General features: G+C 62.1%; 3 protein-coding genes across 13 annotated transcripts in view; 2 read left to right on the top strand and 1 right to left on the bottom strand.

Annotated features, from left to right (window-relative positions):
- IFT140 (intraflagellar transport 140) overlaps positions 1-729 on the top strand; it is a 98510-nt gene extending 97781 nt beyond the window's left edge. For all 8 annotated transcript variants that reach the window (XM_009008894.6, XM_035266448.3, XM_078344224.1 and 5 more), the window contains one exon: positions 11-729. In XM_009008894.6, coding sequence (XP_009007142.2) covers positions 11-214 — 204 coding nt within the window. In that variant the 3' untranslated portion in view covers positions 215-729. The remainder of the gene's footprint in view (positions 1-10) is intronic.
- On the bottom strand, positions 697-17901 carry TELO2 (telomere maintenance 2). Of its 4 annotated transcripts, none has more exons than XM_078344248.1 (21): positions 17473-17901; positions 16905-17275; positions 15950-16227; positions 14183-14251; positions 13775-13922; positions 11804-11906; positions 10019-10087; positions 9720-9861; positions 9508-9644; positions 8788-8867; positions 8524-8634; positions 8173-8261; positions 7986-8077; positions 7670-7786; positions 7458-7529; positions 5617-5808; positions 4914-5005; positions 4192-4291; positions 3947-4011; positions 3580-3695; positions 697-1357 (listed from the first exon to the last, which is right to left on the bottom strand). In XM_078344248.1, exons 2-21 carry the CDS (start codon positions 17237-17239, stop codon positions 1251-1253), a joined length of 2514 nt encoding a protein of 837 aa, XP_078200374.1. In that variant the 5' UTR covers positions 17240-17275; positions 17473-17901; the 3' UTR covers positions 697-1250. The 4 variants fall into 4 exon arrangements, with proteins under 4 accessions (XP_078200374.1, XP_002755876.5, XP_078200373.1 ...); XM_002755830.6 differs by having other exon boundaries at positions 16905-17240; XM_078344247.1 differs by having other exon boundaries at positions 17852-17901.
- LOC144578548 (uncharacterized) lies at positions 17399-20551 on the top strand. Its single transcript, XM_078344276.1, has 2 exons — positions 17399-17581; positions 17719-20551. Exons 1-2 carry the CDS (start codon positions 17576-17578, stop codon positions 18253-18255), a joined length of 543 nt encoding a protein of 180 aa, XP_078200402.1. The 5' UTR covers positions 17399-17575; the 3' UTR covers positions 18256-20551.
- The last annotated feature ends 356 nt before the right edge of the window (positions 20552-20907 follow it).

Raw genomic sequence — 20907 nt, 5'->3', positions numbered from 1 at the left:
CTGCCCCCAGGCCTACAGGTTCCTGGAGGAGATGCGGCGGCGGCTTCCCTCGGCCAACGTGTCCTACTATGTGAGCCCACAGGCTGTGGAGGCCGTGCACCAGGGACTGGGTCTCCCACTGATGCACGCTGCGCCCGAGCGGGTCCGACACAACAGCATGGAGGACCCCAGGGAGCCGGACGAGGAGGTGGTGGAAGAGGCCGACGACCCCTGATGGGCCTGGGCCCAGGGGCCTGCGTGCTGCTGCAGGAAGGCATCTTCCAGAATTCTCCAGCGGCCAGCTGCAGCACAGCCAGCTTTTTTGCTGGGAAAAACCATGTCTGTGTTGGAATATGCAAGAGAGCTGAGGGAAGATGCCATGGCCTGGGCCGGGGGAGGTGACCCATCTGCATCTTGCTCCGCCCCACCCGCCTCTGGGTGCCCAGCAGCTCTGGTAGATTTCTGGATTTGTTCTTTTAAAGGAAGTCGGGTTCACTCTTCCACTGTAGTCTCCCAACTATACATTGTAAAGCCTGAGAAACTTCTAGAACCTCAGGAATGGGGGCTGCAGCTGGAGGGCTGAGGCACCTGTCCCCGTTCCCACCATATCCTCCCCACACTCCCGCAGGGCCCGTGGCTCCTGAGCAACAGCTGGGACACCCAGATGCTCGTGGCCACAGCCCCTGCTAGGCTCTGCCCACCAGCCACCAACACTCATTTAATTCTAATAAAGTAGTTTATTTTCTGAGAGCCCGTGCCCTGTCCCGCCCCACCCCACGAGCCCATCCAGGACCACAGGCCTGCCTGGGCTGTGAGCAGAACAACTATGCTCTGGCCTTGGGGCTCCCTCCTGTTCTGGGGATACACAGCCAAGCCCTGGGACCTGGGACGGGAGCTGCTCTGTCGTGCTCGGTGGCTCTCAAAGGAGCGCCTCAGGGGCTGAGCAGCAGCTGTGCCATCTTCCCCTCCTGCCAGCCTGGTTCTGCCCTCACTGGAGGAGTCAACGCCGCCAGCAGCGCCTGCAGTCCCGGCCCCGACCCCAGCCCCACGTCCAGGCTGCCATGTCCCGATGGGCAGTGCCCAGGCCCAGTGTATTTTTAGCAGACTTGCTGCGCTATAAATAGCAGCAGGCCAGGCCTTCCTGCATCTGCACTCTCCGTACCGGATGCTGCCGCGGACCTGGCCTCGCTACAAAGCCTGGCTCTGCTGCTCTGGGCTGCTGCCGGCTTCCTTGCTGCTGGCGGGTGTGGGCCTAGGGAGGCCTCCAGGGACTAGGGAGACGCGGACGGGAGAAGCCTGTTCTTGAGTCTCTGCAGAAGCAGCAGGGCCCTCAGTGCCAGCGTCCTGCAGTCCTCGTCTGGGTCCTTCTCGGCCACATCTGCCAGACGAGAGCAACAGGGAAGGCTGAGACAGCGTCAGGGGCGCGTTCTCCCTCCTTCCATCTTCAGTCTGCCTGAACCAGCCCTGCCAGGCCTGACTCCACTGAAGAAAGGGGGCTTGGGTCTGCCGTGAGCCCGGACCCACCCCAAGGTCCACGTTCTGCGTGCCACAGGCTCTGTGTGGGCCACACTGTATGTGGAGGGCTGCCCTGAGCTGTGTGGGGACAGGTGGCTGTCATGGGAAGGGGCCGGGGCCAGGGACTGGGGTGAGGCACAACCTGGTGGGGTGAGGCACAGCCTGGGAACACAGGCAGGGCCTGCTGTGTGCTGGATAGCAGACATGGGCTGCGGTCAGAGGTGGAAAACCCCAGGAATCCGGGTGGCGGGCGTCGGGCATCTGGGATAGCATGCTGCTCCCCAGGGTCAGAGCCAGGGCCCTTAGCTGCCCGCAGTGCTGGGCCCTCACCAAGATCTCCTGCAGCCTAGGGTCCCAGGGAGCCTCGGGCTCTGCTAGCCACAGCTCCTCCCCAAATTGGGCTAGAATCTCAGGGTGAGGAAGGCACCTGTAATCCTCGGGGGAAGTGCCTATGAGAGGAGGGTGCCCTGCCCGTATCCCACCTGCCCTGAGTGGAAAGGGACCAGCTAAGGGCCACGCCCCCTGCTCCTCCTGGTGCTTCAGGCCCCAAGGCCCCCAGACAACTATGTCGCAGGCACCAAGTCTCTGGGGAAGGAGGCTGCCCAGGGACTGCGGGGAGTGTGCCCGCCTACCCAGCGCCATTAGTGGCTCCACTGGCTAAGGGGGCCTCTCTTCCTCTGGGCGGGGCAAGTGGGCCAGAGCACACTGAGGAGCTGGGCAGTGGCTCCAAGGGACCGGCGTCTGGGGGCATTACCCCCCTTGAAAGAAGCAAGCCCAGCACAGCACCCCTGCACTTTGGGCTAAGGACCCTCCAGCTGCTCCGTGGGAAGACATTCACAGCCACCCTGAGCATAGGTCCTGGGAGGGGACAGGGCAGAGCTGGGCCACCCTTCCTCTGTCCATCAGTCCTGTGCTCTGCTCCTTGGCCATCCCCGGAGACTCACTCACGGAAAACACCCACTCACACCCGACAGGCTGGCACTGCGCCCAGGTGGGGAGAGGAGGGATGGCAGGGGCTGAACAGGCACACAGCCCAGCCACATGGGAAAGGTGACTTCACCACAAGCACCCCCAGTGTCCCCCAGCATGGAGGCCTGAGGGCAAGTCCCCAGGAAGGACCTGCATTACCCGGGACCCTCCTGACAAACATGGAAGAGGCAGCGTCCACGAAGCCACCCTGAGGGCCCCACATACCAACCACTGGACCACAAAGGCAGGGAACCAACAAACTGTGCTGGCGACTGCACGGCCGGAAGAGCCAGGGAGGTGGGTGGGCGCTGGGGGGGCCAGCGGGGTCCTGGGTCAGGACCAAAGGGGGAAAGCGGCCAGCAATTGGGGTGGCCACACCTCCAGCCTGCAGGGTCTGTCTGTGTGGGCCCAAGGGATCCTGGTGGCCTGTCCTTAGGCCCAGCTCAAGTACCTACAGGCCAAAGGTCACAACGATCACAACTGACTTTGACAAGGGCCAAGCAAAGGAGCTCACGCCTGTAACCCCAGCACTTTGAGAGGCCTGGGTGGGCAGACTGCTTGAGCCCGGGCAATATAGCAAGACCCCGTCTCTACAAAAAATGCTTGTAAAAGTTATCGGGCTGTGGTGGCGTGCACCTGTGGTCCCAGTTACACAGGAGGCTGAGGTGGGATCACTTGAATGTAGGAGATGGAGGCTGCGGTGAGCCAGGATCATGCCACGGCGCTCCAGCCTGAATGCAGAGCAAGACCCTGTCTCAAAACACTAAGTATACATTAAAAAGAACATACATGGAGGGGAGCCAAGTGGCAAACCGCTCCCCGGGTGAGCCTGGGGGAGAGGCTCTGGGCTCGCGGGCTGCGCTGGTGGCCCCTGGAGGTGAGGTTCTTGGAAGAAAACCCATTTGCGGAGGGAGGCTTCTTCCCTTTCCCCTGCAGGATTCCCGAAGCGGCCGCGACAGGAACCAGGCTCTGGATTCCCCACTCTGGGGCCGCCATGCACCTCTGGACACCTGCGAGAGGGATGTGCCCCCCAGACGAAAGGCCTCGTTCTCAGACAGCTGGCCCAGGCCCGGCTGCAGGAGCCAGACCACACACACTGCCGGCGCCAACACTCACCTGCCAGCCAGGACCGGGCTTCCAGCAGCTCGTCCGGCAGGTCCTCCAGCAGGCGCACCGCAGGCACGCTGAGCAGGACAGAGGAGACGGCTGACAGCAGGCCCTGGCGCACGTAGCTGCCGGTGGGAAGGAGACGGGCTGAGCCTGGCAGGGGAGCAGCAGGGACCACCCCCAGGCCAGGGAGACCTACCACTTCCCCCGGGTGCAGTGGGCCACCCACGCTGCGGCCCTGCCTGGCACATTTCCCGTTCGGGAAGTACCAGGCCAGGCCGCCCGTCAGCCACCTCGAGACTCCCTGGGGCCCCCACTATGAGACCCCTGTGTCTACATGCACCCCTGGCCTGACCCAGCCCCACAAGCCACTCACGCATCGACGTGGAAGCGAAGGGCCCACACGAATTCCAGCAGGGCCTTGCCCATGGCCACAGCCACCTGGACACCAGCAGAGCGACAATCGGCCGGGGTCCCCATGCTGTCCCCACACCCCGGCACCCACGGCGGCTGACAGCCGAGGGGATGCTCCCGCCACCCAGGGGCCCACAGGCAGCCCTCCCTCCGACACCTGCCCCACGGGAGGCACAGGCCAGTGCCCGGCAGCCTCTCCCGGCTCACCGTGGTGTTAACAGCCAGGCACATCAGGGCCCCTAAGGTGTGCGTCAGCCTTCCGAGAACCAGCTGGTCATCGCCCAAGAGGTCGAAGGTCACCAGAGGCCTAGAGCACAAGATGGAGCCCAAGCTGCAGCGGGCATCTCAGGCCCGCCTCCCCAGCTTCCTGGGCCACTGCAGAGTCTGGGGGGTCCCCACACAGCCTCTCCTCCTGCACTCACCACCCTGCCTGCACCAAGACTGTACGAGCAAGTGTTTCCAGGTGGCCACTCACACTGAAGGGCTGCTGCCTGGCACACACCCACCAGGGCCAGGACTTCCCAACACCAAGACCCCACCCTGCTGCGCCATGACTCAGGCCCAGCGCTCCTCTGCTGTCCCAAGAGCCTCACGGCCTGAACATGCGGCCAGCACAGCGCTGGCTGAGTCAGGAGGCGGCGGGCAGGGGCCAGTGGGTGATGGTGCTGCTCACGCGCAGGCAGCACTGCCAGTCATGCCACAAGCCCAGCATCAGAGCAGACACCTGGCGCTTCACAGCAAAGCTGAACCGCAGAGGAACCGTGCAGAACGTTCCCTGACACTTAACACAGGCTTCAAAAACCAAAGCACAGCTGCGGCCCTGTTCACACCCAAGCCCACTCAGACTCCAGCTGGAAGCCTCTTGACCACTGGGGTACGCCCAGGGTCTCTGTCCCCAACGTCCACAGGCCCATGGAAAACCCACTCACCTGTCAAAGCGCTGAAGGAGGGGAAAGAAGAAGTGGCCGGCCACAGAGCTGAACCTGTTAGGGCTGCCTGCCGGGCGCTCCCTCGGGCCACCCTGCCGGACACACACGGTGCTCACGAACATGCAGGCCCAGCAGCCGGCCCCATCCCCAGCCCTCCCCGCTCGTGAGGATCCCGCGGAGCTTCTCGGACTCCAGCCTCGCCTCACCTGCCTGGCTGCTCCTCACCCCCGCCCCGCTCCCAGGCCCCGTGGGGTTGGTGACCGGACTCAGCCTGGACCCCGGACCAGGCCTTCCCAACCTCACAGGCAGGACATTAAGGCCGGAGGAGCATCATGTAGGGACTGCCCTGGACATGGCAGGATGCCTCCCTGGCCTCCACCCACCCCAGCAACAACCCATCTCCAGACACCCCAAACACCCTAGGGTGAGACAAGACCACCCCTGGCCTACATGGGCTGTGAGGACAGAGCACCCAGCAGGGCGCCTGTTTCTAGAGCGCCCCCGAGCCCCATCTGGGTCTCCTGCAGCAAGGGTCCCATTCCTCGGTGACCACAGACCCAGCCTTCCAGGAATCCTGGCGAAGCCACCATCCCCAGCAAACACAGCCGCCCTCGCTGGAGACCACGCCTGGAGGTGTCTGACTGCCTTTCCTGCCTGCCTGCAGCCCCCATGCCTGTGAGGAGCTGAGCAGGCGCCCACGAACCTTGGAGAGCCGCCGGGTTTTGCTTCTGATCCGCTCCTCCACCACCACCCGCCAGTCGGACGCCACAGCACTGCCAGGCTGAGAGGCAGCTGCCACCTGCAGGCACCGGGTACCAGGACTCGGGGAGCCAGGGTGCAGAGCCCTCCTGAGGCACCCAGGCCCCGACAGCTCCTGTGCAGCCAGAGTCAGCACCTGGAGGGAGACAGGCCTGGGGCAGCTGCCATTGCTCCAAGAAGAACATATCCCAACAGTCAAGTCATCGCCGAAGCCCCAGGTCAGAAACAGGCCCAGTGGCCCTCACAGTCCGGGGGAAAGGCGTGTTCTGGGAACAAGGAGAAATGTCACTTCCCCAAAACTCAGAGTGACTGCGCCTTGGTGGGTGGGAAGGTGGGGAAGGTGGGCTCCGTGCTCCCAGACATGAGAACACACCCAGGGCCCAGCGCGGCCTCATCCCAGAGCCACACGCCCATCCCCCAGGAACTGGCCTCACAGCAAAACCAACACTGCAGTGGCACATGCCACAGGCGGGTGGCCCTCAGAGCATGTATGCGGAGGAGGTGCCCAAGACCTCAGGGCGTGCCACCATCTCCAGGACACCTCAACAGGCCAGTGCTCACTGGCCGGAGGCTCCCGAGCCGGGGGGTGGGGAACGGCTGCCGACAGGGACGCTGTGGGACTGGACGGGGCGGCTGCACGACACTCAGGGTGTTCCCAGCATGCACTGGGGAATCAGTTACAGCCGGCTCCACCTCACCTTCTTAGTCCTCGTGAACCCCTCCCCTGCGTTTTTTTTAAGAGACAGGGTCTTGCTCTATTGCCCAGGCTGGAGGGCAGAGATGGGATCATGGCTCACTACAGCCTTGACCTCCCGGCTTACGCATCCTCCCACCTCAGCTTCAAGAGAAGAGGGGCCACAGGCGCCACCGCAGCCGGCTGATTTTCTTCTGGTGGAGAGAACAGGGTCCTGCGGTGTCGACCAGGTTGGTCTCAAACTCCTGGGCTTGAGCGATCCTCCCACCTTGGTCTCCCCCAGCACTGGGACGACAAGCATGAGCCCATGCCCCACCCATTTCAACCGTTTCTAAGCGCACAGCTCCACGGCATCGGTAACTACACCCACGTGGGGCAGCCGTGGCTGCCGTCTCGCCGGAACTCCTTCCCTCCCAAGACGAGGCTCTGTGCCTGTGAAACACGCCCTCCGCATCCCCTCCCCAAGCCGTGGCAGCTGCATCTGCTCTCTGTGACCCGGCTTCTCTGGACGGTGCACTTGAGGGAAACGGAATGACACGTGGGCCCTGGGGCTGCTTTAACTAAACATTCTCAGGGTTCACTGCAGCACGCAGCAGTCTCGTCACCTTTGGGAGTCTCTATCACAGCCCCCTGCAACCTCGACCTCTGGGGCCTCCTGAGTACCTGGGACCACAGCCTCAGGCCACCACACTCGGCTAACAGAGATCGGGTCTCATGTGGCGCCCAGGCTGGTCTGGAACTCTGGGGCTCAAGCAGTCCTCCCGCCTCAGCCTCCCAGTGCTGTGATTCGAATTTCTTTCTCATTGCTAAGTAACGTTCCCTGCACAGCACACGTTACCTACAGTGGTGAATTTTACGGTGTGTGGATTCTGTCAGAAAAGCTGTGATTTTAAAGAAACGAAACACTGGGCCTCGGAGCCCCGACTCCCCACTGCCGGGTCCCACACGGTCACTCGTGAGCACAGCACACAGGCCTGCATGAGCCTCTCGGGTCCAGCGACAAGGACACCTGGATTTTGGCAGCCCCCCTCACCCCAGCTTAGGGCACCTTGGGCCAGACCAGGAGGACCGAGGGGCCTGGAGGGACTTACGTCCAGGATGTCCATGCGCTGCCGGAGGCTGTAGTTGAGGGCGTAGAACTGCGAGGTCAGATAGTCAGCCACCTGAGGGGCCAGAGACGCTGCTGTGGCCGGGGACCCAGGGCTGCACAGCCAGCTCCAGCCCGACAGAGCCTCGGGCACCGCAGCTCCCCACGCTTCCTGCTGGGCCTGCCCTGGCCAGGGCCACCGGTGCGGAGACTCACCCCGGCTGGGTCTGTGACCGTGACAGCCACCAGGGCTCTCTGCCGCAGCCGCTCAAATCCCACCACACAGGTCTTCTCCTCCAGATGCAGAAGCACCTTAGCCAGCTCCACGCTCACCTGCACACAGGGGTGAAGTGTGGGAAACCTGCCGGCTCAGACACCCACCCCTCCAGAAGCCCCAGGCCGCAGGCCTTCCGGGAGAGGAGCAGCCCTGAGTCACACACGGGAGCCAGATGTCACCCTCAGCGGCCAGAACACAGACAGCGTTGGGGGAGCTACCACCTTGGGCTTCCCACCCACTCCTGTCTCAACTCACCTCCCGAGTGGCCGTGGGGTTCCTGGAGACCAGACCCTCAAGGGCCCGCAGGGCCGCCTCCCAGCGCTCCACGTCTTCAGACGTGGTGAGGGCTGCACGGAACCCAGACAGGTCTCAGTCAGTCTCGGCGCTGATCCTGAGCCGGCAAGAGCCAGCAACACAGTCGGCACCCGGGGCCCGTGCCTACCTTCCACGCAGTCACGGACATAGGCAGGAGCCTTGCTGCTCTTCAGCTCTCTGTCCCCTGACATGTCATAGGGGACAAACTCATCATCGCTGTGGGAAGGCAAAGCAGAGAGCAACAGCCCACAGCCTGTGAGAGGAAGTGCTGAGCGGCAGAGCCAACCCTTCCCTCCTCCCAGAGACAGAGCGCTGGCCTCAGCCCCTGTGCCTGCAGAGCTGGGAGCTGTGGGTGCCCACATGACAACAGAGGACAAGGGCGGAGCAGGCAGGGAGCCCCACGGGCCGCAGCTCGGAGGACGAGGGGTTCGCCTCCCAGCCTCCTGCACGCTGCCCACCGGGCCAGGAGAGCCCTTACCTGTCCAGGTCCGAGTCAGAGCCCGCCAGCCGAGCCTGGGGGACGCCGCCATCCACGATCTCTGCGGGGGTCTCTGCAGGGGGCTCTGCTGTGGCTGCAGTGAGGGACGTGCTTTTAGGAAACAAGGAACAAATGATTCAGGGTCGCCTCCAGCCTCTGGACTCGCAGGACTGAAAGAAAGGCTCTCACCCCTCCCGTCCCAGCAGCAGAATCCAGAGCGACAAGACGTGCACGCGGTGGGTCCCGGGGCGCAGAGACCCTCACCCTGCCTCTGAGGTGCCGTCACCCGCAGGCTGGTGGGAAGCCAGGGCCAGCAGCTCGAGGCTCAGTTCATCTTCTTCATACTGCAGCAGAGGCAGGAGCGAGGCAGGCTCAGCGGCACCCCACGAGACGGCGCTGCCGGAGCCACTCTGCACTGCGGCCTCCTTTGCAACTGAATCACTCAGTGGCTGGGCCCGGGACAGCCAGGTGTCTTTTTAAAAGCAACTTTCCAAGAGGCCACCTCAGGCAAAGGGTAGCACTGGGTGTGCTCAAAGCTGGGGGGCTGCGGCCCTCCCAAAGGAGCTGGGACCCCCCCACCCAGGCCAATGCCCCTTAGAGGATCCCAGCTTCTCAGCGGATGAGAAGACAGGCCATCACTTCCATAGCCTGAAGGCAGGCGGCACCCACGCCGGGCAGCGGGCAGCAGAGGGGCCGACACCCACAGCCACGGATCTGGAGCAACGTGGCTGCCCTGTAGCCCAGGACGAACAAACTGCTGGGGCGGCTCCCTTAACCCCCAGCCCCCGCTGTACCCCCATCTAGAGAGTCTGTGAATGTGCCCTGGCAGTCCTCCCAGGGGGACATGTGCTCACCCTGACCCTGTGTGGCCCCAGGAGCCCAGGCCTGAGCCTGTCACAGCGTCCAGCTTCAGCCCTGTGAGAAGCCAGCACGGACGCTCTGCCAGTCTGGCCCCCGGGAACGCGCAGGGAGCGGCCAGCTCACCTGGAATTTCAGGGGAGGCCCCTCGGGGTGGATCCGGGCGCTGATGACCTCGGCAACGATCATGCCCAGATGGCGCACGGCGGGCAGGCTGCTGTCCAGGCGGCACTTCACACCCACCATCATGCTGGCCAGCAGTTCTGCAAGCACCGCACGGGCCCCTGAGCACCTGGGGGTGCCTGGGGCCGGTGGGGGAGCCCAAACCACCTGCTCACCATCCCGGTTGTCCCGCAGCTCCGGCTCCCTGAGGTGCACCAGGCAAATGAGAATGGCCTTGCTGACGTGGCGCTGCTGCAGCAGGGGCGTGTGGCGGACGGCACTGCTGCTCCCCCACGTCTCCAGCAGCTCCTTCAGCACCTGGCAGGTGGTATGGCCCGGGACTGCATAGGGCTCGGGGCCACCCTGAGGGATCTGTGGCCCCAGCCCAGCCAGCCTCACCCTGCCCTGCCCCCAGGGTGATCCCCACATGGCCTTCTCCCAGGGCCTTGCAGGACGGAGAGCCAGAGGCTCCTACCTGCAGCAGGAGAGGGCGCCGCTGGCTGTCCGTGGCCAGATAGCCCAGCAGGCTCTGCAGCATGGGTGTCTGCAACAAAAGCAGATGTCCCATCCACTGGGCTGGGGCTCCCAGGGTCAAGACCCCTGCCAGGACTGGGAGCGGGCTAGGGACAGCAGACGGACAAGGAGCACAGGGCCTGCTGCCTCCTGGAATGCAGGGCCCCTCCCCTCCTGCAGAAGCTGCCCCCTGGACTCACCAATCCACCCGCCTCAAACTTTGAACTGAACATGATAAAACGCTTTCGTATAAAAATGTGGGATGCAGCTGCTGCGGGGTGAGGCGAGGTCTCCCCATCTTAAGTTCTCATGTGAGCCAAGGAGGAGACAGTGAAGCAACCAAGAATCAGGCCAGGCACGGCGGCTCACACCTGTCAGCCCAGCATGTGGGAGGCCAAGGCAGGCGGATCACTGGAGCTCAGGAGTTCCAGACCAGCCTGGCCAACGTAGGAAGACCCCGCCTCTACCGAACACTTTAAAAATTAGCTGCACGTGGTGGTATGTGTCTGTAGTCCCAGCTACTGGGGAGGCTGAGGCAGGAGGATCACTGGAGCTGGGCGGTCAGCACTGCAGGGAGCCTCAATCAAACCACTGCACTCCAGTCTGGGCAGCACAGCAAGATGCTGCCTCAAAAACCTGAGAGACTTGCACAGGACAGCAAGTCCACGATCCTCTCCTCAGGGGTCTGCTGGGTCCACCTCTCCCCATCCCCACCCCAAGTGACGAGTCACAGCTGGGCTGTGTGAGGCCCAAGCTAGTGTCTTCCACCTTCCCACCTCAGGCTGTGGGTACTTCACTACCCTGTGGCCAGGTGGGAGAGTCCCCTTCCCCCCGGAACCCTGCACCTCTGACCTCACACAGGAGCCAGGCTCAATCACCTCTAGGCAAACCCTGCAGCTGCCCCTCCCGCACACCAAGGGGCCTCAGGCTGTCTGGACATGGCTGCCCTGGCATCACACCTCCTCCCTGCCCTCCTGCTCACCACAGCACAGGCCCCTGGCCAACTCAGGCCAGCCCGGTCACTCCTACCCAGTGCTCGGAGGCCACCTGCCCACACCTCTGGGCCAGGCCCTGCCACACCCCACCCAAGCGCCTGATCAGCAAGGTCTGTGCCACCCGTCTCAGCCCTGTGTCTGCCTTGTGGGCCATGGGCAGCTGGTGCCACAAGGGAGAATAGTCACTCTCATGTCCATGCCAGATACCCAGCACCCAAGAAAGGGCTCGGCACAGGGTGCACCCAGACACTTGCTGAAAACAAAGCCATGGGGCAGGGGCCTGGCTCACCCACCCTGGGCGGCTCCAGGCCATGGGGACAGGAGTCACAAGTCCCAGAAGCACATGGCCTCCTCTGTGTCCTGACCTATCCCCCACCCACCCCACCACCCCTCAAACCCCTGGCACAGGATGCAGCTGGGGAGCATGGCTTCTCAGGGGTCTAGAGGACTAAGGGACAGGAGAAGCCGTCACTCTGCGGCCATCATACAGGGGCAGAGGGGGCCACCCTGAGTCCTGTGCAGTGTCCCCAGCCGGGGCCGCCCCAAGTCCTGTGCAGTGTCCCCAGCCGGGGCCACCCCGAGTCCTGTGCAGTGTCTCTGGCCGGGGCCACCTCGAGTCCTGTGCAGTGTCCCTGGCCGGGGCCGCCCCGAGTCCTGTGCAGTGTCTCCAGCCGCAGACACCTGCTTCACCCCACGTTTTGCAGCAATTCTTGCTGTGACGGCGCAGCATGCAGCCTCCCCAGCATCCTCACCGTGAGCCGGGACTGTAAGAACAGAAGCTTCCGGGTCATCACAAACTGGGCCTTCTTGTTCTTCACCACCAGGTTCCCCAGCAGTCGCGACAGGACCTCAGGCCTGCAAGGTAGAGTCAGGAAGCCAGAGCCACAAGCTGGCCTCGGAGGCAGGGAGGAGGGAGAGCATGGCCTCCGACACCCACAGACCCCGGCCTGCCACTTCCCAGCCTCGCCTCTGCTTCCATCCTCTGACAGCCTCAGCTGGGCCTCCATCCTCCCTTCTCCGGGGCATAAATGCAATAGCCCAGAGAGCACCTGCGCCCCCGCCACGGCGAAGGCAGATCTCCACCCACGGCCTCATATACGGCAGGGCAGAACCCTTTTCCGCAAAGGGCCGGAGCCTAAGTGTTCCAGGTTTATGGACCAGAGTCACGTCGCAGCCACGCCACGCTGCCACCCTAGCTGAAAGCAGCAAACACGTAAACCGATGAATGCAACTGGTGCCAAAAAGCATTATTGACAAAAACATACAGTGGGCTGAACTCTGCCCAAGCGGCCTGCAGACCTAGACTGAGAGCCGCCCGCCCGGCAAGCGAAAGGTCACGGGCTCCAGAAAGAGCCCTGTATCTCTCCAGCCAGCGTGGAGACATACGGCTGGATTTCTCCCGCACTCATCACCTAAAATTCCACAGAGACAACAGCTAAAAAAAGATTTCGGAGGCCAAGGAAGGAGGATCACTTAAGGCCAGGAGTTTGAGGCCAGCCTGGGCAGCAAAGTGAGACCTGTTGCTACAAAGAACGTTTAAAACTGAGCTGGGCACGATAGCACACGCCTGTGTAGGAGCCTGCTGTTCCGGAGGTGAGCTGGGGAGGGGCTTGAGTGCAGGCAGTGGAGGCCACAGTGAGCTACGACCACACCACCGCACTCCAGCCTGGGAGACAGAGCGAGATCCTGTCTGTACACACGATGCCCTCCCCCCAAACAAACCGTAAAGTAGAACGTACTCACGTAACTCACAGAGAGAGCACTACGAATCCTTTAAACATGCACACCCTCACCCAGAACCAAGAATGCCAAATCACCCAGGTGCGGTGGCTCACGGCTATAATCCCAACACTTTGGGAAGCCAAAGTGGGTAGATCTCTTGAGGCCGAGAGTTCGAGACCAGCCTGGCCAACATGGCGAAACCCTGTCTCTACTAAAAATATGATACTTGGCTGGGCTTGATGGTAGGTGCTTATAATCTCAGCTACTCTGGACAATAAGGCATGAGAATTGCTTGAACCCAGGAGGTAGAGGCTGCAGTGAGCCAAGATCATGCCGCTGTACTCCAGCCTGGGCGACAGAGCGTGATTCCATCTCAAAAGAAAAGAAAAGAAAAGGAAAAAAAAAAAAGGAGGAAATGCTTTGGGAGAGAAAGATGCTTCGTCACACCTTCAGCGGGGAGGAGAGGCTTCAGAAGGTAGGCGAGCTGGCAGGATTTGCAAGGGTTAAAAGGCCAGCAGTGGGGAGGGGAGGCATCAGAAGGTAGGCGAGCTGGCAGGGTTTGTGAGGGTTACACCACGGCCAGCAGTCCTGCCTCCAGGAATCCACCCTTGATTCTCCTGCACAGGTGCACAAAGACGTGGGGAAGCAAGTCACTGCCCGCCCCCCATGTCAGAGCCCGGTGCTGGCACACTGGTGTGCGAGGAGGCCACCGTGGAGGAGTGACCACAGGCACAGACGGGGTGTGTGGCCCAAGGTGCAGGCGCCTGCAGGGTGCATTCACACATCAATGCTGTTTTCATAAGAAAAAGGGACCCTGTGACGCAGAGGTCACCATCAGCACACGCAGAAGCCGAGAGCCACCATCCATACCCCACGGACTGGACATACAGGTGCCAGCCGCAGCATGGCGCCCAGGAGGAGCCACGTAAAGGAATGGCAGCCCAGGGGTCCAGACCCCCACCCAGGAAGCAAGGTCCAAGGGAGGAGAGCTGGCTGCTTACCCCTGCGCGGCCTCCACCAGTCCGGTCAGCACCGCCTCCATGGCCCGGTCCGGCACTTGCTCCACCAGGCGCCAGCAGACGCGCTGGTGCAGGCAGCTGCCCTGGGTGAGCGCCGCCAGCCGGGGCACCAGCACGCCCAGGATCTCCTCTGGGGGTACAGATGGAGGCCCTGAGCTTGGGAAGCTGCACCTGCCTGGGCGTCCGGGGGCTGTGGAGGTCCGACGTGGACAGTCCCACAGCTCCCCAGTCAGCACAGCCGAGCCCCAGACCCCAGGGTCCCAGAACAGGCCAGACGAGGGGGCCCCACAGAGGGCCAGGGTCAGGAGGGAGGGATTCCTGGCCTTCTGGAGATGGCTGACAGAGTGCAAGGGTCAGGGCAGGTGGGCAGGAAGGCGCTGCTCTACTCACGCTGCCTCCCGTGGATACAAGCCTTCCCGAGGACCTGGGACACAAAGGACACAGAGGAATCCAGGCCACCTGGGACAGAAAGAGAGACCAGCTGAGGAGGCCGGGGACACGGGCACAAAAGAACACCCAAGTGTGGAGAGAGCTGTCCTCAGTCAGACAGACTCCAGATGAAGGCGGAATTCACTCAGGACACGGGCTGCCGCCAGTCAGCCGATCCCAGCAAATCTCAGCAGGAGCTGGGACTTCACCAGCAAATCCACCCTTCAAACCTTCACCCGGCCGGGCGCGGTGGCTCACGCCTGTAATCACAGAACTTTGGGAGATCAAGGCGGGTAGATCACAAGGTCAGCAGTTCGGGGCCAGCCTGGACAACACAGTGAAACTTCGCCTCTACTAAAAATACAAAAATTAGCCAGGCCTGGTGGTACGTGCCTGTAGTCTCAGCTACTGGGGAGGCTGAGGCAGGAGAATTGCTTGAACCTGGGAGGCAGAGGTTGCAGTGAGCCGAGATCACACCACTGCACTCCAGCCTGGGTGACAGAGTGAGACTCCATCACAAAAAAAAAAAAAAACCCTTCATCCATCTTAGCCCACTTAAACATCACGATGATCCTAGAAGGTCAGGACAGGTATGACATCGCCAAGGAGGGAGAGGAGGCACGGGCAGGACCCAGCCAAGTTGGGTCGGCCACACAGGGTAGGCCTGGGCCCTGAGCCAGGCATGACACACAGGAGCAGCGCCACCAGCACAGCCACGTGCAGGGAAGGAGTTCACACCAGGGAATGTGGGGAACCCAGAGGGGCCGGTCCACACCAGCTCCAGAGAAGAGCTGGGATGCGGGGAGCAGCAGGCACAGAGCCGCATGGGACAGGGACGGCCCTGGCCAACGAGTGCATGAAAGAGACGCGTCCCACACATGTCCCAGATGTTTCCAAAGCCTCCTTAACCCTTCCGCCCACGCAGAGCAGCAGCTGCGACCCAGGGCTATGTTGGGAAAAGACAGGAGGGGCTTGGTAGGGGGCTGCAGGAACCCCCAGGTGAGGCGAAGGGGACTCGGCCAGATGGGCACCATGCCGGGACTTGAGGGGCCCAGCTTCCTCCTGGGCTCTGAGGGGGCACCGGCCTGCTCCATGACCCCAGGTGCCGACCCCAGTGAAGGAGGGAGTTTCAGAAAGAGGCGGGGCAGCACGTGGAGCAGGAAGGGGAGACCAGACCCACATGCTCGACCTGTGTCTGAGCAGCTGCCTGGAGCCCAGGAAAAGCGAGAGAAGCAAGGGCTCACCCTGTGGGAGAGGCAGACGCTCCGGTGCCGTGCAGGCCCCAGCCCAGCCTCCTCACCACTGAAATGCACACTCACGGCGGCCACCTTCTGATGCCCTGCCCCAGGGAAAACAGCACGGGCACCCATGGGGCCCTGAAGCCCAGCGGTGGGCGAGGCTGTTTCCATAGAACCCACTCTTCGGGCACCGCCAGCCCTGAGACCCTCGAGTACCCCCAACCTCGTGCTGCAGCACAGCTGGGTCCCGAAACCAGCAGCGGCGGCAGGGACGGAAGGAGAAGTTCACATAGAGGAGGGCAGCGGACTTCAGCCCGTGGCAGACGGGCCCTTCAGTCACTACTGCCCGGGCCAGGGACATCCCCACCTGCCTAATGGCACCACTCAGAGACTTTATGGTTTCCAGAGGCCGTGAGGCACCAGGGAGAGTGGCAGGAGACCATGGCCCAACAAGACAGGTCACAAAGGGGTCTCCAAGGCAGGGCCTCACCTTGGAGAGAGTCTACGACAGCCTGTAGCACCCGGATGACCTCCTCGCCGAGCAGGCGGAAGTAGTTCTGGGGTAAGAACTCAGACAAGTTCTCCCGCTGCAGGCGGTTGCCCAGGTGATCGGGCAGGGCCACCACCTTGCCCAGCAGCGTCTCCCGGAGCAGGGGGAAGCAGGGCTGCGTCTCCTGCCGACACTGTGTCTCCATCAGCACCGCCAGCCGGCCCTCTCGCAGGAACCTAGCCAGCAGCTGTGCCATCTTCATCAGCCGGAAGCTGGGGCTGAAGACACGGGCATGTTGGGCAGAGCCCCAACCCCCATCCTTGGGGCCCCCTTCCTGCCACAAGGAACCGGCAGCCCAAGTCCAAAACCACAAGCAAAACGGGAAAATATGTTCCTCCATTCCTCAATAACTGCAGTCACTAGCGGGATGCGAGAGCTTCCGGGCCGAGCGGCCGCCCCAGCCTGGCGTCTCACTGGACGTCCCTCCCTGCTGTTGACACCGGTGACTCAGCGCTTCCTTCATCACAGCAACCTCTGAAAACCCAGCTTCTCGAAGGTACAGCGTCCTAGCAAGGACCTCAGTGTGGTCTGAGGCTGAGCCTGGGGACCGGCTGGGGCTGCGAGTCCACATGGGACACGTGTCGTGACAGCTATGCTTCCCTGGAAAACCTGGACCATCCCAAGCTGACTAGCTGCCTCTGCCACCTGGGAGGGAACACTCCCACCCCATCCCTCTCTGACACAGCCGGACAGGGAATGAGGGAGGGACTTTGTGAGAGACAGCAGGTACCCCCATTGCAAAGGAGCTAGAACAGACTGCTTCTTCTGTTTGGGGGTTTGGCCAGGAGCAGGGTCTCTCTCTGGCCCCTCAGAGAGCCTCCTGGTCCAGTCCTTCCAGCTACTCTCATCACTTCTGAGGCTACCAGCAACCCCAGGATGGGCCCAGCTCACTCACCCTGCGGCCCCCTCGATGGCCTCCATCAGCACGAGGAAGGCTTGGTCCGCGGGGCCCTCCAGGAAGAAGCTGGCCCACAGCTCCTCCAGGCGGCCGTCGGGGAGCAGCTCCAGCCAGCCCGGGCTCAGCCTGCTGGCAAGGCATCTGAGGACCGGCGAGAAGTGGACGGAGGCAAACTCCTCCTTCTCCCCGGGGTGAGCTGGAGGCTGTGTCTCACCCAGATACCGCTTCAGGGACCCCAGGGTGCAGAAAATGTGGTCGCCATCCTCCGAAGACGAGAGGGTGTGAATGGCTTCCCGGACGGCAAGTCGGACCCTTGAGGGTGCTGGCTCCATCCTGCAGAACAGACCTGGGCGTCACGGGAAGGCGACCTGTGGCGTGGACACGGGGCTCAGCTTGGGGCAGGGAATTAATCCACACACGCTCAGGGAGCGCGCTGGGACCCCATGCCCCTCGCCCCGGGTCCCACACAACCCTGTCCCCAGCGGCTTCCTGTCCCGCCTCCTTCCCTGCAGTGCCTGACGGTTTCCACCCGGAGTTCGCTCCTCCACTGGGACCCCCACGCTACCCGCCACTGCAGGGCTTCTCAACTCGGGCCACTGTGCCCAGGGGACATTCTCCGTTGTCACAACGGGGGTGCCGCTGGCGCGAGAGGGAGGTGGAGGCCAAGGATGCCGGTGAGTGTTGCCCGGGCACAGGGCGGCCCCACGCGTCCTCGCACCAACACGGGAAACCCGGCCCACGGGAGCTGCTGGCCCTCCCGGCTCCCTGAGCGGTGACCGGTGGCTCCCGTCGCCATTCCTCTGCCCCTCAGAAACCGCGTGCGGGGGACACGGTTTGGAGGCCAGAGGACCCGCACGTGGACCCAGCCCCCGACGCCGACCTGGACCCGACCCAACCAGATCCGGAGCCCAACCCGACCCCCGACCCCCGACCCCCGACCCGACCTGGACCCGGATCCCGGGTGACTGCAGCGCGCTCAGACCCCCGTGCCACCTATTCGTTGCCGCCGATTCGCCACGGCCGCCCGCGGCCCCGAACGAAACGCGATCGCAGCCCAGCCAGGTGGCCCCGAGCACGAGTTCCTGGACCCAGGCGGAGCTGCCGCGGATTTTTTGGAGCCTCTGGGGTGGGTCCCCGCCGGCCTCTCAGCGCGAATCTGCGGAGGATGCCGGGCGACAGGGCGCATTTGCGCCTGCGCTGCGTGGAGACGGGGCGGAGCCTGGGGCGGGGCCGGCGGGCGGTGGGTGGGCGGGGCCTGGCGCGTGGGTGGGGCTTTGCGTGGGGTGGGGCCCGAGGGCGGGGCTGCCAGCCGGGTCCGGTACGCCCGGGTGGTTGGTCCTCGCGGTAGCGTCTCCCATCCCGGTCCCCTCTACCCTGGAGTGTTTTCAGCCGTCCCTTCCCTCCGCCTGGGGTCCCGCGCTCTCTCCAGAACGCCGGCCGTTCTCTACTGCAGATGTTTACCAAGACAGGCCTGTCGTCCTCCCCGAGGGCAAGGCCCTGCTTTCAAGGGTCAGAGGCCAGTGAGAGAAACGCGGGGTACACAGGGAAGTAAAGCAACGGCCGAGATCGTGTCAGATGTGAGCGAGTGCGGCCCTGTAGACGAGGCCGGGTCGTGGAATAAAGACTGCCACCAGGGCCGGGCCGGTGGCTCACGCCTGTAATCCCAGCACTTTGGGAGGCCAAGGCGGGTGGATCACCTCAGGTCGGGAGTTCGAGAGCAGCCTGGCCAACATGGTGAAACCCCCGTCTCTACTAAAAATACAAAAATTAGCTGGGCGTGGTGACGCAGGCCTGTAGTCCCAGCTACTCGGGAGGCTGAGGCAGGAGAATTGCTTGAACCAAAGAGGTAGAGGTTGCAGTGAGCCGAGATCGTGTCATTGCACTCCAGCCTGGACGACAAGAGCAAGACTTCGTCTCAAAAAAAACTGACCACGGGGTAACCGCTAGAGGCATGGGGCTCTGTAAGTTAACACCATCTCAAGGGCCACGCACTACCTGTGGCTGTGGCCGGACACTGAACATTCCAACATGCAGCGCCTGCTGTCAACCACACTGGAGTATGGGTGGGCCTTGCCTTTGGGGAGGGGGCGCCATTTCAGGAGCGGGAGATGTGGGGAAAGCTGGGAACCACTTATCCGTTTGACAAGCATCGATTAAATGCCCGCTTGGTGCAGCAAGCCCTGTGAGCAACAGAGGATGCCAAGTTCCTGCTCACGTATCGGGGACACATCAATTAATTACATACGCAATATGCCAGATGACAGGTCCCGAGCAGAAAAACTGGCAGAGTCTGGGCCCGCTGGCAATTCCTACACTGGGAAGCTAAGGTGGGAGAATCGCTTGAGCACAGAAGTTCAAGACTGGGCAAAATAGTGAAACCCTGTCTCTACACACATTTAAAAATCAGCCAGGGATAGTGTCATGTGCCTGTGGTCCCAGCTACTCGGGAGGCTGAGGTAGGAGGATGATTTGCGTGCAGGGGGTTAAGGCTGCAGCGAGCCATGTTCATTACTGCTGCCCTATAGTGTAAATAACAGAGCGAGACACTGTCTCAAAAATTCGGGGCGCGGGGGAGGAAAGAAAGGAGGCTGGGTGTGGTGGCTCATGCCTGTCGTCGCAGCACTTTGGGAGGCCGAGGTGGGCAGATCACCCGAGGTCAGGAGTTTGAGACCAGGCTGGTCAGCATGGTGAATCCCCATCTCTACTAAAAATACAAAAAAAAAAAAAAAAAAAAAGCTGGGCGTGCTGGCACACACCTCCAATCCCAGCTACTCGTGAGGCCGAGGCTGGAGAATTGCTTGAACCTGAGAGGCGAGATGGCGCCATTGCACTCTAGCCTGGGCAACAAGAGCGGAATTCTGGCTCAAAAAAATAATAAACAAAAATCAGTGAAAGACATGGTCAGGAGATCAAAACCATCCTGGCCAACATGGTGAAACCCCACCTCTACTAAAAATATACGGAAATTAGCTGGGTGTGCTGGCGCACGCCTGTAGTCCCACATACTTGGGAGGCTGAGGCAGGAGAATCGCTTGAACCCAGGAAGCAGAGATTGTAGTGAGCCGAGATTGCGCCATTGCACTCCAGCCTGGGCGACAATGCGAGACTCCACCTCAAAAAATAAAAGTAAGTGAAAGAAAGGAAGAGCCAGCAGGGTAAGAAAATGCGAGCCATGGCCGGGCGCAGCATCTCACTCCTGTAATCCCAGCACTTTGGGAGGCCGAGGCAAGCGGGTCCCAAGGTCAGGAGATTGAGACCATCATGGCCAACATAGAGAAACCCCATCTCTACTAAAAATACAAAAAAGTAGCTGGGTGTCATGGCGCACAGCTGTAGTCCCAGCTACTCGGGAGGCTGAGGCAGGAGAATCACTTGGATCTGGGAGGTGGAGGTTGCAGTGAGCCAAGATTTCGCCACTGCACTCCAGCCTGGGCAACAGAGTGAGAATCCATCTCAAAAAAAAATTAAAAGGAAATGAGAGCTTTTTGTACTTAAAAAGCACAAAAATTAGCCAGGCGTGGTGGTGCGCGCCTCTAGTCCCAGCTACTCGGGAGGCTGAGGTGGGAGAATTACTTGAACCCAGGAGACAGAGGTTGCAGTGAGCCTGGGCAACAGAGCGAGACTCCATCTCAAAAAAAAAGAAAGAGAGAGAGAGAAAGAAAGAAAAAAGGAAGGAAGGAAGGAAGGAAGGAAGGAAGGAAGGAAGGAAGGAAGGAAAGAAAGAAAGAAAACAGGCACCAGAGAGCAGTGGGTGTTATCGTAAATGAGGTGAGAGCTCTGAACAGGAGGCCCTAGAGCAGAGCCCAGCATGTGGTGATGCCCTGGGGGGAACGTCTCCCTGGCAGGAAGACCTGAGGCCACAACTGTGGCCAGGGAGGTGGAACTGAGGGAGGCTGGTTCTGACACTTGACAAGGGTAGCCGCAGTGCCACTGATGTTTCCCTGGCCTGGCGCCCTCTGGGCTCACGGAGGGGCAGGGCCTGGAGGGAGAGAGGCCATGG

This window comes from Callithrix jacchus, chromosome 12 (assembly GCF_049354715.1).
Source record: "Callithrix jacchus isolate 240 chromosome 12, calJac240_pri, whole genome shotgun sequence".
Taxonomy (NCBI): domain Eukaryota; kingdom Metazoa; phylum Chordata; class Mammalia; order Primates; family Cebidae; genus Callithrix; species Callithrix jacchus.
The sequence above is the reverse complement of the archived record's forward strand: the minus strand, read 5'-3'. Positions and strand labels throughout refer to the sequence as shown.

Excerpts from the sequence above, each read along its gene's own strand:
- TELO2 (XM_078344248.1), bottom strand. The coding sequence starts at position 17,239 with ATGGAGCCAGCACCCTCAAGGGTCCGACTTGCCGTCCGGGAAGCCATT. Across the intron at positions 13,923-14,182 it reads TTGTATCCACGGGAGGCAGC|AGGAGATCCTGGGCGTGCTG; the intron begins GTGAGTAGAGCA and ends CTGTACCCCCAG. Across the intron at positions 1,358-3,579 it reads AGCCCGGTCCTGGCTGGCAG|ATGTGGCCGAGAAGGACCCA; the intron begins GTGAGTGTTGGC and ends CTCGTCTGGCAG.